Here is a 17670-nt window from a genome sequence, read left to right as displayed (position 1 = left end):
GTAAATAATTTCATTAAATGTACCCTTCCTTAGCTCTTCCATTTTTTCAAAGGAACATTCATCATAGACAGCTTCAAGAAAGTGGGATCGGAAATGATTGATTTCTACATAACTGCATGCACTTACTTTTTTTCTATTCCACTTCACGCATTCTATACGAGTTTACCAAAACTTATGTGATAAATCAAATTCAAAATTAAATTAAATTAAATAAAATTCCGTTAAATAAAATTGAATTAAAATTGAATTGCGTTCACGGTGCTGAAATATTAAATTAATCACACAGAAATACACATCTAGTTATTTTAACTGTTTGAAGTTAATTATTTTGATACAGCATGTAAACACTTTTGAAATATTTCTATAATTGGTAAAAATATGGTAACATAATTAAATATTTGACTTTTTGTAAAATAAAAGGTAGGTGGTTAGTATTGAGATATACTTTCAAAGTTTCCCTGCCTGGGAAACATGGGGAAAACTACACATTGGTGGCTTCCATTTCGGGAATCTGTATGGAAACCACTGAGGCATATTTACATGGTTTCCTATCTTGGGAAACTTACGGGAAACCACAGGTTGGTTGTTTCCATATCGGGAATCTACATGGAAACCACCGGGGCATTTTTCCATGGTTTTCTATCTTGGGAAACTTACGGGAAACCACAGGTTGATTGTTTCCATGTCGGGAATCTATGTGGAAACCACCGGGGTATGTTTCCATGGTTTCCTATCTAGGGAAACTTACGGGAAACCACAGGTTGATTGTTTCCATGTCAGGAATCTATGTGGAAACCACTATGTGGTTTCCATAAAATGGAAACTATATGGAAACTACTGATGTCACGATTCCCATATGTTTCCATCGGGTTTCCAAATTTGGGAAACCTGGCTTTTCATCCTGTGAAGAAGATCGATTGAAAAAAAAATCAGACATTTTTACTTTAATGCCTTGTTCAGAGTTTGATTCAAATTAAACGTAAATTATTGCAAATTCGGAGAATTTAATGCACATTAGTTGAATTCCAATTAATTTACTGCAAATTAAACGATCCGTGTGAACAGAGCATACATATAAGTGTTCTGTCTATTTTGTTTCTAGAATGTGATGAACTTTCCAATCGTATGCCCATGCACACTCTAATAAGTCAGACGACATCAAGTAGATAATAGTGTACATCCTGACTCCTATATTATTATTCGTCCTTTGTTAAGTGCCACAATTGTGGTATTATTATGTTTCCTTTTTTTTATTTTACGTATGGTGCATCACCAATCTTTGAACTTTGAAACGTTTAAAACTAAACAAGAAACAGCAAAATGTAAATGTTCAGAACGACTTCAATTATAAACGGTAAGTGAAGGATAAATCAAATTGTAAAATATAATTTAATACACTAAGTAAGCAGTTTAGCATAAATGTATGGAAAAAAAACTTACATTTACGTTTGAATCTAATTCATTTGTCAATCTATTGTATTATTGTCTCATTTAATCATAGGATTTTTGCCAATGAAAGGTCGATTAAATGTTCATCAGTTATACACATACTTAAGCGCATTTTATATTTTCGTTGGGTCAAATTTTCGTGGATTGAAGAAAATCTACAGGTTTGTGGGGATTTGATTTCGTGGATGAAGATGTGTTGAAAAATCATGTATATGATATTTTACTTTTCGTGGTGGACATGAATTGTGGGTCTCTTCATACCTCAAAATCAACGAAAATTAAAGCAACACAAAAATTAGTGATTTTACAGTTCTTATTGCATCTTCTCAAGCCAGGTAAAATCGTGATTTCAAATCGTTTCAGGTTATGGCTGAAATATTGGCTGTCATTTTCCTCTTGTCACAGCTACAAATAAGTGTCTCCCAAAGTCTGGATACGAGAATCGGCGATGGTAAATGTGCACAGGGTGGATTGGAAGATTCTATGCTGTCATTAAAAATGTATATAGACTCCCAACTACAAGAGTTGGAGCAAAAAGGTCTTTGAAATTACCTTGACACATACGTTGTACTTTAAAATATTAGATACACGAATAATTATTGTTTTCCAAGTAAAACTGAAATCCATTTCCGAGAAAAACGTTTAGTTATTTATATATTCAACGATTAATAAATTTGTCATGATTACGTAATATTGTTCATGTTGTTTTCATGTGATAAACGTTACTGAGTACGGAATAATTAGATTTTTAAATACCTTTTTCTACTTTTAGTGAAAAAAAGAACACAGAGAGAGATTGCAAAATCTTCAAACACAGATAAACAACTTAAAAGGTCTGTGTTTCAAAGTATTAAAAAAATGCACTACTTTCAATGCTTTTATGACAATTACGTATTTAATACGCTTTCATTCTACGAGGGTTGTCCCGTAAAATCGTGGACAAGTTGTCTAGTTTGAAAAGTAACCTTCACTGCGTTCTGAAAATTTCACTACTCTTTAAAACATATATTATGAATATACAGAGCAAATTTCAAATAGATACATGCATAAATAAACCAATTATTATATTTTATGTTATGTATTGTTTCGCCCTACGGCGCACGGATGATAACGTCAAAGCGTCAAAACAAGCGTCACGTTTCATCTTTGCTTAAAATAAAGTTGGATAAGTCCCACTTAAATTTAGAAATTCCATTGATTTACATACATGAGTGTCTATATCCAGTCAAAGTACTAATCTGGCACATACATGCAATCTTCTAAAGATTTATTATGAAGTTACGGACAGTATTCTCACCATCAGTCAACCAACAGACAATCTCATATCAAGGGGCGACAGTTACGTCGTCTTTTGCTATTTCAATAGCAGTTTGTCCGTATATTTTGTACTACCTGGGGACTCAATCAAAAAGACTTTGCTTAGAAAACTTGTATACTAAAGATCTGGTGATATTTGTCATATTTTCTTTCTGCTGTATTCATTTAAAGTCTCTTAAAGTGTCATCACAACATCCTAATTTAACGGAACTGCTCTCCGTGCGCCGTAACGTCATCAACAATCGCTATTTTTTCGTGTGCTGTAGGTACCACTTTCCCATTTCGAATGCTCGGGAAATTGTCAAAAATTAACCAATTGCCTTGAAATTTTAAGAAAGACGACAAACTTGATTAAAGAATCGAAATATGATAATTTTCATCCCAATCTTATGTATTGAAAACTTTTATTACGAATTAATTCTTGTTTAATCTATAATAAAACCTTGCTATTTTTACCGTGCACCGTAGGACCGTACCCTATGCACATTCAAGCATAATAAAATCTTTATTTTTGTCTATATATTATCAAAAACATAATGATGCACTTAAATATGATGAATAAACATTTACTGAAAATTTCAGCTTGGTGTGCCCATTACTTTTCAAGAAAAACGCTTTGTCCACGATTTTACGGGACAACCCTCGTATTAATATTAAATCCCAAGTTTACGTCACAATTTGTTTCAAGATTGTCCGAAAGGATGGGATAAGCATGGGACTTCGTGCTACATGCTAAACACACAGAAGTTTTCATGGGAACAGGCAAATGTAAGGAACATAAAGTAAAACATATCTTATACATATAATGACTTGCTATTATCATTTTTGGTTTGAACATATGCAATATTATGTGAATATTTACATGTCTTTCTAGTTACAAACATTTACGGGATTTCACTCAAGGTCATAAATTGCCTTCACCCTTACAATTACTTTATTAAAAATAAGGTTTAGCCCTCTGCATGCCGGGATTCCTTTTGTAGGCGTTGCCGAGTAAGTGTGCAATATCAAACAAGACGAACATTATTATACCCCCCGCTTGAAAAGCGGTAGGGTATATAGTAATCGTTGATTCCGTCCGTCAGTCCGTCCGTCCGTCCGTCTGTTACGGTTTGGGGTACCCATCTCGTATCCGCAACTCCTCTTATACAACTGAATGAAATTTGATGAAACTTTCACAGAATCTTTATTACATATTGCAATTGTGCACCTCCTATTTTACTTTTTGATCCGACACATATTTTGGGTTTCCCATGGCAAAACATGGACACTGCCATTTATACACATATGGGAGGCGGGGGTATCATTTAGTGAGCCCATTGCTCACAGTACCTCTAGTTAACATGTACAATCATTACAGGCTAAATGTCGTGGATTTTCAGCTATGTTGGTTGAAATAGATACAATGCCCGAGAACGTCTTCGTGGCAAACACCTTAAAAAATAAAGATCCCAGTGGTGAGTTTTTATACGTTATAGCAAATAAGATTTCTTTTGAGTTACTGATATATTTCAAATTAATTGTATTTTTAACATCATATATTATATAACTTTGTGAAATCCGATAATCTGATTGGTCAATACAAAGTAATTATATTTTAATAATGACCGCTGAAAGCGAATAATGACTCGCACGAGTTGCCTCGTTTTCACTTTCGCTTTAGTCAAACAGTTTGCAAGTTGTAGGCGAGGAATATTTAAAAGATATAGTGAAGAACTCTGAAGGTGAGAATACAAAACAATTATCAAGGATATCTTTTAGCATTTTTCGGGAATACTTACTACATATACCATTTCATTGTTGAATTCGACTTTTCCACTCGGCGAGCAGATTTTTGACGCTGTTTACGCGATTACGGACTCGGAGACTAAGTAAATAAAGACAATCATGCCATGTTCGATTGTATACAGATAAATTAGCGTAGAAGACATCTATAAATGTTAATATATTGTCAGTGCATTTCCTTTGCAAGTGTAAATGAGTGCGATTCTAAATCTGGGGAGGGGGTACTCTGTGTTATTTGGAGATAGATACCTTGTGTTATTATTATGCTTAGTTATAGGTTAAAATTTATTACCGAAACAAGTTCCTGTGAGTAACATTCAAAAATTCTGAAACGTTTATATTCAACTTATGTATGGTAAACACCATATCTGTAAACTTTAGGATGATATTCAAAGTACTAATACATTTGGGAAATTATTATTTATATAATATAATAAATATGGACTCAATGCACGGTCAATATGCATTTATAATGATCCAGGATGGCAGATATTAACCTCAGATACATGGGGTATATCGACCTCGGACTAGCGCCCTCGGTCGATATACTCCATGTATCTGAGGTCAATATCTGCCATCCTTTGTCATTATAAATGCATATTGACCTACATTGAGTCCATATTTGTATAGTATATATCGACTTTTCTTTAAAGGCAGATATTTTTTACTGGGTGGTAAATTCCAGGTGAGTGAGAGGCTTATTTTATGCAGGTGTGAATACCGTGGGGGTTAGCAGTCTTCCTGTGATAATCTGTCTCCTAATCTTTGGTATACACAGAAAGTGATTTAATACACAGTGAAATATCCAGATGACAAACTTTACCTGTGTTGGGGATTTTGAGACAATTTTAAATTACTAGACTAAGTATAAAGGTTTCTGAATTATATAGTAATTTATTTTTGAATGTTTTAAACCATCCCTAACCATTTAAAAAAAATTATATAATTTTAATATTTGAATTTATAGTATGATATCATATATGATATCATACTATAAATTCAAATATTAAAACGAAGATTATTTCAGATGTTAGTGTATGTGTTAATTTAAAAAAAAAAACTCATGTAACAACCAAATTAGACTTAATTCATTTATCTCCAGGATCCTATCTATTAAATAAAAAGAGAGCTGTGTTTAACTACATTTCATTAAAAAAATATCTAGGTTTATTCAAATCTTGATAAGGCTTTGTCACAATAAAACATGGTAAAAAAAAGATTGCTTGTGAATATTTAGCTGAATAAAAAGAGAAAATATAAGTGAACATTTATAGATTTTTGAATTTTTCTACTTCATATAGTGCTGGTCTGATCTTTATTAATAACATTTCCAATTTAGGTTTACCATTTAGCATATTAAAATTAATATCGAAATTTTATTCTGTTAAAAAGTTTTACGTACCAATGATTAAATTGTTTTTCAAAAAATGCTTATTATATTATTAATAATCCTTTAAAATACTGAAGTTTTATTTAATGCATAAATTATCAACAAAGAAAATTAAAAGTAAATACAGTTCCTCTACACCATGTTTGGTAAACATTAAAGGATCAAAAGTTAATTTGAATGTCCCCACGAGTCCCAAACAAGGTGTAAAAGGTATACACAGGGACCAGTAAGTAAATGTTAATCAAGTTCCAGCATCCAATAATAGACCTTCACGCACTTGATTGACAGGGCTACCCAGACCAGGTATTTTTGAAGGCGGTGCTTACAATCTCTGCCTTTAAGGTATTTTTTTCAAAACTGATTACAATTTCTACGTCGATACTTTAAACATTATTTATAGTACATGTAGTAATGCTGATGGTGAAAATGTTCAGTATATATATATCATAAACTGCATATGTCTATTAGGGTATATAGTATATGTTTGTAATGATGTAGTACTTCTTCTGTAAAAATGTCTCAAAATATGCACTCACACACTTTTTAACGATTGCATGACTATTTGACTCATACTATAATATCTATGTTTTCTTTTTATAAAGAAGTGTATTTAGACTACAATTAGAAAGTATATGTTTCATTTATCTTTTAACATGATTAATTGATTGATTGTATGTTGTTTTACGTTCCACTCAATTGGAGACGTCACCATAAACCGGTGTAGGGCTATGCACTTTAACCTTTACTCGGCACCCAGATCCATTGATCTGTGGGGGTTCTTTATCGTGCCAACGTCTACCGTGACACGAACCTCAGTTTTTAGCTCACCTGAGACAAAGGCTCAAGTGAGCTTTTCTGATCACAATTTGTCCATTGTCTGTCGTTGTCGTCGTCGTCGGCGTTGTCGTTGTCGTTGTAAACTTTTCACATTTTCATCTTCTTCTCAAGAACCACTGGGCCAATTTGAACCAAACTTTCTACAAAGAATTCTTGGGTAAAGGGGATTCAAGTTTGTTCAAATAAAGGGCCACTCCCTTTTCCAAGGGGAGATAATTATGAATGAGAGAAAAATTAATTGCATTTTAATCTTCTTCCAAAAAACCACTAAACCAGGAAAGATGAAACTCATGTGGAATCATCCTCAGGTAGTGTAGATTCAAGTTTGTTCAAATCATGACCCCCGGGGGTAGGCTGGGGCCAAAATGGCCGATCAAAGTTTTACATAGGAATATATAGGAAAAATCTTTAAAAATCTTCTCAAGAACCACTAGTCCAGGAAAGATGAAACTCATGTGGAATCATCCTCAGGTAGTGTAAATTCAAGTTTGTTCAAATCATGACCCTCGGGGGTAGGGTGGGGCCAAAATGGACGATCAGATTTTTACATAGGAATATGTAGGAAAAATCTTTAAAAATCTTCTCAAGTACCACTGGGCCAGGAAAGATGAAACTCACGTGGAATCGTCCTCAGGTAGTGTAGATTCAAGTTTGTTCAAATTATGACCCCGGGGGGTAGGGTGGGGCCAAAATGGCCGATCAAAATTTTACATAGGAATATATAGGAAAAAATCTTTAAAAATCTTCTTTTCAAGAACCACTAGCCCAGGAAAGATGAAACTCATGTGGAATCATCCTCAGGTAGTGTAGATTCAAGTTTGTTCAAATCATGACCCCCAGGGGTAGGGTGGGACCAAAAGGCTAATAAAAGTTTTACATTGGAATATAAAGGGAAACCTTTTAAAATATTCATTTCAAGTACATCAAATCGATGCTTAGTGATATTTATAGCTATAGGGAATCATCGTCAGGTAGTGTAGATTTTTAGTTTGTTCAAATCATGGCCCCCTAGGGGGTTAAAGTTCAAGCCCCCCCCCCCCCTAGTAAATTTTCAGTTCTGATCTGATATGTACTTTTTCCAATTGCTCAGGTGAGCGATGTGGCCCCCGGGCCTCTTGTTATTGATTCACAACTTTCACTTCAAACTGTCGAAAGAACAGTTGATATATAACTATTTTTATTGACTTAGGTCAGTCTCGGTCAAGTTTCGAACTCAGTACATTCTGATCACATCTTTTATTTCAAGAAAATACTTATATGTTTTTTTCTAATTATATTTTTTCCTCTTACACCGGCGATATAATAATATTCTTATTCAAAACATTAAGGCCGTGCCTGGTTGGGTGGTACGGATAAAACACAGGAAAACACCTGGATTTGGAAACACTCAGGGTTACCATTGCGATTCACAAACTGGAACAAGGGGGAACCTAATGATGATAAAGAAAACGAAGATTGCATGGAAATACTTTCCCGAAATGGCATGTGGAATGATATGCCGTGTTCTTATTTGTCTATGTTTGTCTGTGAAAAAGAATTTTAATATACGAATGTATGTGGGAAGAAAAGAACACTTTACATTTTTCTAAAAAAGGAATGTCTCAACATAATTTTCTGAAGAAAATGGATTCTTATAATTTTATAATCAAGAATATATTTGATTTTGAATGTTTACTCTAAAAGCTAACATGCCTCCTTATTTCTTTACTCAACACGAAAATGGTACATTGTACTAACAGGAGGTATGTAACTGTGAGATGGCTAGGAATTTCTTCAATTTCACGAGAATTTTTTTTAAACCTAAAAAGCGATTGGTACCCATTATCTAATAACTTTGCCTGTATGTTTTTAAAAGGTTATTTTTTCTGATGACTTCTTTCAAATTTATGTTTATATTTTCCACAAAATAATCGTTTTCTTTAAAATACAAAATCTTTTACAAAAATTGTCCACGTCTCTCCATTAATCTGAACAGTTGAATTTTGCACAAGGAAATAAATATAATCATAGTTCAGATATTCGTTTATTTTTAAGTTCAAAAAGGAAATATAAAATGATTATAATGATTTATACTGATTGATTGTATGCTATATTATCTCCCATTAAAAAAGTTTTCGACCAGGTACATGTAGAGATGTCACCATAAGAAGGAGAAGGTATGCGAATTAAACTTTGATATTATGTATAAAACTAGAGCATTTTTAGGGGTACATACTGTTTCAGGGTACGTAAATACACATGTATTTTTAAATGTAGTTTTAATATCGAGCATCATTAATGAAAGAGTTATTCTACGAAACAATTGCCTTGAAGTGTACACGTATTTCAAATAAGTATTTGGTTATAAACTCATTTACAGAATTCATGGATTGATAATTGCAATGTGTGTGGAATGAAAAGAAAGAAGAGAAAAACATGTACAACAACTCAGAATATATCATATTAAATTTTTAAGTAGACGAAACTTTTAAAACTTTCAAATAAATAAATTTGTTTTCACTCAATTTGACTAAGGAAAAGAATTAAATTTTAAGAACTGCTTATTCCAATACTTATGCATTCCCTGATATAATATATTGAATTGTTTCTCATCAAATGATATTTATTTGAAAAATATATACTCATGTACACATTCAACGCTTCGAATAACAGTTTGTTTTTTTTTTTTAAAGAAAAATAATTTAATTTTATTTGTATTCTCGCCTCTCATTGGTTGATTTCCAAAAAGGAACGCATAACATTTTGTATAATCTGGTTTGGTATGGGGACACACCCCCTTGACGACCAGCTTAATCATCATATCCATGCAATCCCTTCATTTCCAGTCCTCGGAAACCATTGAAAATTCCAGATTTAATAAATGTACCTTCAACTATAAACAATTACTTGTTCCTACCTCATGTAAACAAACATCATGGCTGCTAGATCTATGTATCAGTTATTACCTCCCCTCGCTTCAAATCACTTCCGTTACTACGATTGTATTATTGCGCGGTAAATGTGAACTTATAAAAAGCAACACAATTTTACATCAAAAGTTGTTTAATTATTTTAAAATTAAATTATAAGTGTAACTTTTCTGGGTGTAGTGGTGGTCTTTGAATACTTTGTATTCTTTTACCACTCTATGGTTTACCCCGTTACAGAAATTATATGTGGGTCTCTTATTTCTGAAATTTACCCAACAACAAGAAAAAGGTAATAATTTTCTATAAATTTATTAAAAATCAATAAAAACAGCTAAAAAGTCAGGAATTCACTATAATTTGGGCAAAATCAACAAAAAGTAACAAAAATTGGGGAAAATGGGTATTTTCACCCCCAAAATGGGTAGACTTCACCTAATGTGGGAAAATCAAGGGACCCAAAACACTGGGTATTAAATGGCATCAGATTCACCCAACTTATAATATTCAGCACAAAATGTACTTATCAAAGTGGGATCATTACCATTCTTATGGGCGCTGCAGGCTCCATACCCGTGAGCAGTGCTGAGACTACTGGCGTTTTCTCTCTGATCCTTTATTATATACCCTTTCGTCGATAAGTGCGAACCGCATCACGCGCAACATATACGTAAGGTACCGTACGAGTTGGCGCCGTTTTTTTAGACACAGTACACAAAGTTAACAATCACACAAAAGTGGCGATTAGGTAATAATAAGGTGTTGCATATATTATATGCTATAATAGAGTTAAAGAAAGATGCCTGGGTAACATTTAGGTGAGTCTATTTTTTAGGGTATTCTTTGTTTATTGTATGGGCCATTGTGAATGGGTTCGTTTAATCGAGGAAATTCGGGATGTAATATAAACGTATAGTAAATACTCAATATAAGTCAATATATAAACAATACATTTTCGTGATATCATTTTCGTGACATCTAGGACACACAAAATAATTCATTTATATATTATTAAAGGAGTTTAAGGACAGGGACAAGACTTTCAACATGTGTAACACAGCTCCCCTTCCTTTTTAACATTCGTCCCGAATGTTGTGCAGGTAAGAACTCTTACGAAGTAATATGATTTGTTTTCATGGGATAATCACCATTTAAGAAAAACTAACTACTTTCTGAGTTCAACTACAACATTTTATGGGGTAACAAGCAATTAAACATAGTATTCATAATTATAACAATATTTCAACAGTATAACATTCGAATAATAATAATTTTAACATTAAAACATTCTGAGGTAGCATTGACACGTTACAAATATAACAAATAAATAAATAAATAAAGTTAATATATTAAAGTTCATCATTCATTATTCAAGTCTCTAGAATTTCACACTGGTCTTGGTAGGTCGGTCACTGTGATGGGACATATTTCAGTAATGGTTCCAGGTGTTTAGTGAGATTGTCTAATTCATAGAACACGCATTCTTGGTATAGTTCCTTTATAGCATAGAAACTAGCAGGCAGGATGAGGTCAGTAGCACAACATCCATTTCGTAGAAAGTCCAGAATGATGGGGAAATGCCTTGGGTTTCGATCAATGAATAACGTTTCAGATGTTTGGGATGATAAGGCAGCTAACAATGAGGAAGGATCTTCTTGTAAAGTTGACTTTGTGGTGGTAAACTTGGTGCCCCCAACATCCAACGTGATGATCTCTTTTTGCCTGGCTATCATGTCTTTTACTTTCAGCTCCTGTTTACTAGTCGGCTTGTATTGTGCGGCTGTCGTTTCTGGGACAGTATATTCCTGAGGAGGGTCAATGACGCCATCCGTCATGATCGAGAGTTGATCTGCTTTTTTGGAGACAATGGTGTCTTTATCATACGCTGACTTATGGGCGGAATTGGTAGAGGAGGAATCGGAATCTGTGGACATCGAGAGATCTTTATCAAGGCCGGTAGGGCGCGCATTTGCTTTTATGGAAGTGGACGTGGTGGTGATAACGGCGGTTGAGGTTTTGGTTTTGGAAGTGGTGCCTAAAGACATGGAGGAGGTTGAAGTCGGAGTAGTGGTCGTCGGTTCTCTGACTGTATAGTTAGTGCTTGCGTCGCCGGTAGGGGGACACAAAGGAAGATCCATCAAAGAAGGTAGTTTCTGCAAAGCTCTGTTGGGAGCTTGGCCGTAATACGTCTTCTTCTTTGGGATAACTGGATCAGTGAACTTTGTTCTTCTTTTGGAAGGCGCCAGGTTGGTGTTCCCGAGATTAGTTCTAGCGGGCTTTTGTAAGGGCTGACAAAATTTGGACCGGTTTTTCTGGAATGTTTGGAACTCCAGAGCTTCTTCTCCCGTGAAGGTGCCAGTGGCTCTCTTCACTATTTGGAATGTGTAACTCATACATCCGTGTTTTTGGTCGGTCCTCGCAAATACCAGGCTGCAGGAAGAACACTTATGTCCGAAACCTGAATGGGCAGAAGTGATATGTCTTTCACAATGACTAGGAAGGTTGAATTCTTTGTCACAAATGGTACAATTGTATTTTTGGATCTGTAATTTAAAAGAGGTAATCAAACTTTAAAGAGCATACAATGGATTGAGGAGTTGTAAGGCATAGGGGATTCAATCATCACTTAGGTAGTAAAGGGGGGGTTATCTCCCTTATATGGCTTTAATAAGTTATGATGGACGATTTTAGGTTTATGTTTAAGAGTTTTTCTGATTTTGTAAACAACATCATTTACTCTTTTAATAATTAGGTAGGGACCTACCCATGGTCTACATAACTTTTTGCCATGTTTCACATATTTTGGGGAATAGAACCAAACCGCATCACCCACTTGGTATAAGTGTTGGTGAACTTTTTTACTATATTCCCTAATCATATGTTTTGATGATAATTGGATTCGATTGCGGGCATGGTCATGAATAACTTCTAATTTGTTTGCCAATTGATTTGCAAATTCAGACCCGTATTTTTGTTTATGTATTTCAGGGTCTGGAGCGCCAAGAACAAGGTCAATGGGTAAGTGGATGGGTCTACCAAAGACCATTTCATTAGGGCTAACTCCTGTTGATTCATGAATAGATGACCTGTATGCCATCATGAGTAGGGGAATATAATCATCCCAATTTTGTTGGGTATCATTAACGAAAGTGGAGAGCATATTCTCTATAGTGCGATTTGCTCTCTCGATCATTCCATCCGATTGTGGCCTAAAGGGGGTAGTGCGGGTTTTTTCTATACCGAGTATATCACAGATTTCTTGAAATAGCCCAGACTCAAAGGATCTACCTTGGTCGGAATGCATTTCCATGGGTACCCCAAATATCGAGATAACTCTGTCAATAAGAATTTTAGCTACAGTTTGGGCTTTTTGATTTTTGATGGGGAAAGCATCAACCCATTTAGTGAAATAGTCCCCCACCACAAGAAGGTATGAATTCTTTTTCTTCGTGAGGGGAAGTGGACCCATTATATCTATGGCTAGTCTTTCCATGGGTGCTCCCACTATATATTTCTGAAGGGGTGCTTTGGGTAGCTTATGGGGGGACTTTCTCGATTCACATATGTCACATTTACTACAGAGGGTTTTAATGTCTTCAGACATATGATACCAGAAGTATCGGTCTCTGATTTTAGACAAAGTTTTACGGACACCCAAATGACCGCCAGTGACATTATTATGTAACTGTAGAAAGACAAAGTTTTTCAGGGATTGGAGTAGGACTATTTGATATTTTGGTTGGACATCTTCCCAAATATGGTAGAGTATGCCATGTAGATATTTTAGGGAATCATATCTCGCCCAATAATATTTATGGGCTTCAGAAAGGTGTGATATCTCTTCCCATTTAGGCCTCTCATCGGATTTTACCCATTCTATGATGGTCTGGAGGACAGGGTCTTGACTTTGTGATTGTTTAATATCGGTTATTTCCGCAGAGTGAGAATTTGGTTCAGGGCAGATATTTTGGTCAATATTTTGGGATCTGGTTTTGACAGAGAAACAGTGTAGGGCATTTGATTCAGTGTCATATCTGTTTTCCGCTTTATTGCAGTGTTTACAGTCGTCAGAACAAGGTCTCCTGGAGAGGGCATCAGCATTGCCGTGGGATTTCCCAGCTCTATGTTCTACTTTGAATTCATACTGGGACAGAAACTCAAACCAACGGGCAATTTGGCCTTCAGGATTTTTAAAGTTTAGGAGCCAGGTAAGTGATCCGTGGTCAGTCCTAACTTTAAAAGATCTGCCATACAAATAATGGTGAAAATTTTTAATGGATTTTACTATGGCCAAAAGCTCTCTGCGAGTAACACAGTATCGTCTTTCAGTGGCACTGAATGTTTTACTGTAATAGCAGATGACTTTTTCTTCACCATTTTGTTTTTGAGAAAGTACAGCTCCTAACCCATTATTAGAAGCGTCAGTATCGAGGATAAATAATCCTTCGTTGTTGGGATAGGACAGGATTGGAGAACTTGTTAGGGCTCTTTTGAGTTTATCAAATGCTTCCTGACAGTCTCCATCCCAATGAAACTCTTGTTTTGACTCTGTAAGTTTATGGAGGGGCCTGGCAATGTCGGAGAATTTGTAGACAAACTTCCTGTAATAAGAACATAGACCGAGAAAACTTCTAACATCTTTGACTGATAAAGGGGTTGGCCAATTTTGAACAGCTTCGATTTTGGAAGGGTCAGTGGCAATTCCCTTTTCATTCACTACATGTCCTAGGAAAGAAACTTGTTTCTGTAGCAGACAGCACTTTTTGGGGTTCATTTTAAGATTTGCTGATTTTAATCTACTGAAAACTTGTTTCAAATTTATAATATGTTCGTCAAAGGTTTTGGAAAGAATGATAGTATCATCCAAATAAACCATACATATTTTCCAGGACAAATTAGAGAGGACTTTTTCCATCAGTCTTTCAAAAGTGGCACCTGCGTTACACAGACCAAAGGGCATACTGAGGAATTGCCAATGACCCCCACCAGGTATTGAAAAAGCTGTTTTGGGTTTGTCATCATTGGACATTTTAACTTGCCAATAACCACTCTTCAGGTCAATGGTGGAAAACCATTTAGATCCGGCTAGGGCGTCTAAAGTGGTATCTATTCTGGGAATTGGGTAACTATCTTTAAGTGTCACGTCGTTTAATTTTCTGTAATCAATACAAAATCTAAGGGACCCGTCCTTTTTTTTAACTAGGACGATTGGGGAACTCCAAGGACTATTAGAGGTTTTTTTACTCCCTTATTTAACATATCTTCAATTTCTTTCTCCACTTCTCCCATTTTTGCTAATGGTATTCTTCTAGGGTGTTGTTTAATGGGGGGAGCATTCCCAGTATTGATTTTATGTTCAACTAGATCGGTAAGTCCCATGTCAGTAGAAGAGATAGAAAAACTTTTCTGAAATTCAATTAGAAGATTTTCCAATTCTTGCTTTTGTTCAATTGTAATTTCTTTTGAAACTTTTTCAACAATACATTGCAAGTGGTCAGGAAATCGTGAAGTGAGTTCAGGGCTAAGAGTATTAAGGGTATGGGTACTGTCATGGTCTTCCCATTTGTCTAGTACTTGGTCAACACAGTTGACTGTGGCGATATGGGTATTTTTAAAAAGTTTGATACTTTCATCTTTCAGATTCATGTAACGAATTGGGACCTCTTTGTTTACAATAATGAGGGTTTGGGGAATCATCAATTCATGTTTCTCCACAAAATCCGGGACGGGTTCTATGATTCCAACCGCGTCCTTGAAACGAGGATTTTCTACCCTTGCAGGGGCAATATATTCACAATGGGGAGGAATTTCAATATCCTCAGCAAGACTTATCTTGCTGCATGATACAACGTCTATGCAAGATTTACTAAAGCAGGGAATTTCTAGACCCTGTACCTTTAGTTTCATCTTTTTTTACATAAAGTTCACATGAATTCTTGGTCATAAAATCTAATCCCAATATGCATGGGGTTTGTATATCAGCCACAAGTACTTTATGGGTAACTTGAAAATTTTCAAGGGACATTTTGATTGGGCACTCTCCTTTAACTGGGATTGCATCACCACTTGCAGATGTAAGTTTGACAGATACTGGGGTAATTTGGGGTTTTTCTATTGGGTCTAAATTTTCATAGAATTGGGTACTGACAATGGACACACTAGCCCCTGTATCTACTAATAAATTTGTCTCTTTATTTCCTACTTTCCCAACCAGATAAATTCCGTCATTTCCCCTTTTTATATCTCCCACTAAAATCCCTTCGGGGGTAGGTGTATTATAATGAGGACTTTCTTTATCAGACTCAGTCCCTATTTTATTCTGAATGTTTTCTTTGTGTTTTAGTGGGAGGGGTGGAGCCATATTTAATGGCAAGTGTTGGGGCCTGCCCCTTGAACCTGTCGATTTCCGCCCCCCGAATTCGACGCTGGGAAGTTTCCCTGTTTTTGAGGCTGGAAAGGACTTTGTTTTGGGTTTTTGGGGTATTTGCTCCCATTGTTTGAATTTCCTTGTTTAGGTGAACCCTGGGGTTTAGGTCCATAATTTATTGGTTTGTTATTTGGGTAGTCGGGTCGGATGGGATTTTGGCACGAGTCCTTGTTTGAGTAATATGCACTGGGTGGCTGTACAAAATCATGGTTAGAGTTTCTAGTATTTCTTACTAGGGCTTTGATTTCCCGGGTAAGGGATCGCAGGTCATCCCTCAAATTTTGATTATCTTGTTTTAAAGAAGAAATAGGGTCAGACTCATTTATGACATGGACAGTTTTAGTTCTTTGTGCATCGGCCAATCTATAGGTTTCTAAACGAATGGCCAGAATTTCTGCCTCATTTATGTCTTTGGGTTTAGCTTCCCTTAACCTTAATCGCATTTCTGGGTCGGGCATGGCGTCGATAAATTGATCAAGGGCCAGAATGCTTATTATGGTCGGGTCAGCTGTGGGGTATGCTTGGCGAGTTAATTTTTTTATGGACTGTGCCAGTTCGGGTAAGGACTCATTGGTACCTCTAGATTTAGTTTTTAGTTGGGCCCGGAACATTTCGGATCTTTCAATGGAGCCATATCTCCTATTTAAAATTTTTACAAGGGAGTTAAAATCTCTTCTTTGATTTTCATTTAGTTCGCTCTGCAAGGCCCGGGCACTACCCGTTAGGCTACTGGCCAGGTACAGAGATTTAGTTTTATAATCCCACCCATGCAGGTCGACTAAGATCTCGAATTGGGCAAGGTACTCGCCAAAATCTTCTGAGCCATCAAATGTTTGAGGTTTTATAGTAATATGAGTCTTTGGTGTAAATGGGGATGGCATTCTGTTTTCATTTCTGTTTATCTCAGGCAAGGGAGTATAATGGGTACCTGACATTGTACCGGGGTTGTATTCCCTTTGCTCATAAACTGGATTTGATCGACTGCGGGGATGGAAATCATCGTAAGAATTGACCGAGTGAATGGGTCTAGGCGTAAAATTGGGAAAGTGATGATTGTCTCCCCTATCTTGCACAGGACTCTTAATTTCTTTTTCTAAATTGTCAACATGCTCTCTCAACTTTTGGTATTCATTTGTCATTCCCAACATTTGTTGATTTACATTGTGCAACATAGACATGATAGCATCTAATTGCTTTTCATTTACAGATTGGGTGATATCTGATGCCTTGGATGAAGAAGGAGGACTTGGGATGGCTGTAGCCACCTTGTCACTCTCCAAGCCGTTAGGTGAAGATGGACGGGACTTAAAAGTTACTTCAAAACTTTCTTCAGCTTCCATTTTGTACAAAAAGAATGGACACAATTTCAATAAAATAATGTATTGAATTAATAAAATTATACCTGAAAAAAATGTGTTGTTGTTGTTGTTTTTTTTTTTTTTTTTTAAATCTATTTCTTATTTATGGGTAAACAAAAATAAGACAAGAGATCCCACTTCTGACACCAGTTGTAACTTTTCTGGGTGTAGTGGTGGTCTTTGAATACTTTGTATTCTTTT

General features: G+C 35.6%; 2 protein-coding genes and 1 long non-coding RNA gene across 4 annotated transcripts; 2 read left to right on the top strand and 1 right to left on the bottom strand.

Annotated features, from left to right (window-relative positions):
• The first annotated feature begins 1260 nt into the window (after positions 1-1260).
• On the top strand, positions 1261-8323 carry LOC134281801 (galactose-specific lectin nattectin-like). Of its 2 annotated transcripts, XR_009995174.1 has the most exons (6): positions 1261-1354; positions 1813-1987; positions 2222-2282; positions 3455-3534; positions 4127-4223; positions 8107-8323. XR_009995174.1 is itself a non-coding variant. In XM_062764233.1 (5 exons), exons 2-5 carry the CDS (start codon positions 1816-1818, stop codon positions 8319-8321), a joined length of 564 nt encoding a protein of 187 aa, XP_062620217.1. In that variant the 5' UTR covers positions 1261-1354; positions 1813-1815; the 3' UTR covers positions 8322-8323. The 2 variants fall into 2 exon arrangements, 1 of the variants encoding a protein (XP_062620217.1); XM_062764233.1 differs by lacking the exon at positions 2222-2282.
• A 2752-nt stretch (positions 8324-11075) lies between these two features.
• Positions 11076-12273, bottom strand: LOC134281800 (uncharacterized). Its single transcript, XM_062764232.1, has one exon. It carries the CDS (start codon positions 12075-12077, stop codon positions 11094-11096), a length of 984 nt encoding a protein of 327 aa, XP_062620216.1. The 5' UTR covers positions 12078-12273; the 3' UTR covers positions 11076-11093.
• Positions 12274-13756: 1483 nt separating this feature from the next.
• On the top strand, positions 13757-17447 carry LOC134281799 (uncharacterized). The gene is made up of 3 exons (XR_009995172.1): positions 13757-13892; positions 14574-14673; positions 17319-17447. It is a non-coding gene; the product is annotated as an uncharacterized LOC134281799 (long non-coding RNA).
• Positions 17448-17670: the final 223 nt, after the last annotated feature.

This window comes from Saccostrea cucullata, unplaced genomic scaffold, assembly GCF_032062105.1.
Source record: "Saccostrea cucullata isolate Sc308-1 unplaced genomic scaffold, CSIRO_AGI_Scuc_v1 ctg2305, whole genome shotgun sequence".
Taxonomy (NCBI): Eukaryota; Metazoa; Mollusca; class Bivalvia; order Ostreida; family Ostreidae; genus Saccostrea; species Saccostrea cuccullata.
This window is presented reverse-complemented; position numbering and strand designations above follow the sequence as displayed.

What these genes read in the sequence shown, in the direction of transcription:
- LOC134281801 (XM_062764233.1), top strand. Translation starts at nt 1,816, where the DNA reads ATGGCTGAAATATTGGCTGTCATTTTCCTCTTGTCACAGCTACAAATA. An exon ending in TTTCATGGGAACAGGCAAAT is followed by an intron (nt 3,535 to 4,126) that starts GTAAGGAACATA and finishes CAATCATTACAG; the next exon opens with GCTAAATGTCGTGGATTTTC. An exon ending in AAAAAATAAAGATCCCAGTG is followed by an intron (nt 4,224 to 8,106) that starts GTGAGTTTTTAT and finishes CAAAACATTAAG; the next exon opens with GCCGTGCCTGGTTGGGTGGT.
- LOC134281800 (XM_062764232.1), bottom strand. Translation starts at nt 12,077, where the DNA reads ATGAGTTACACATTCCAAATAGTGAAGAGAGCCACTGGCACCTTCACG.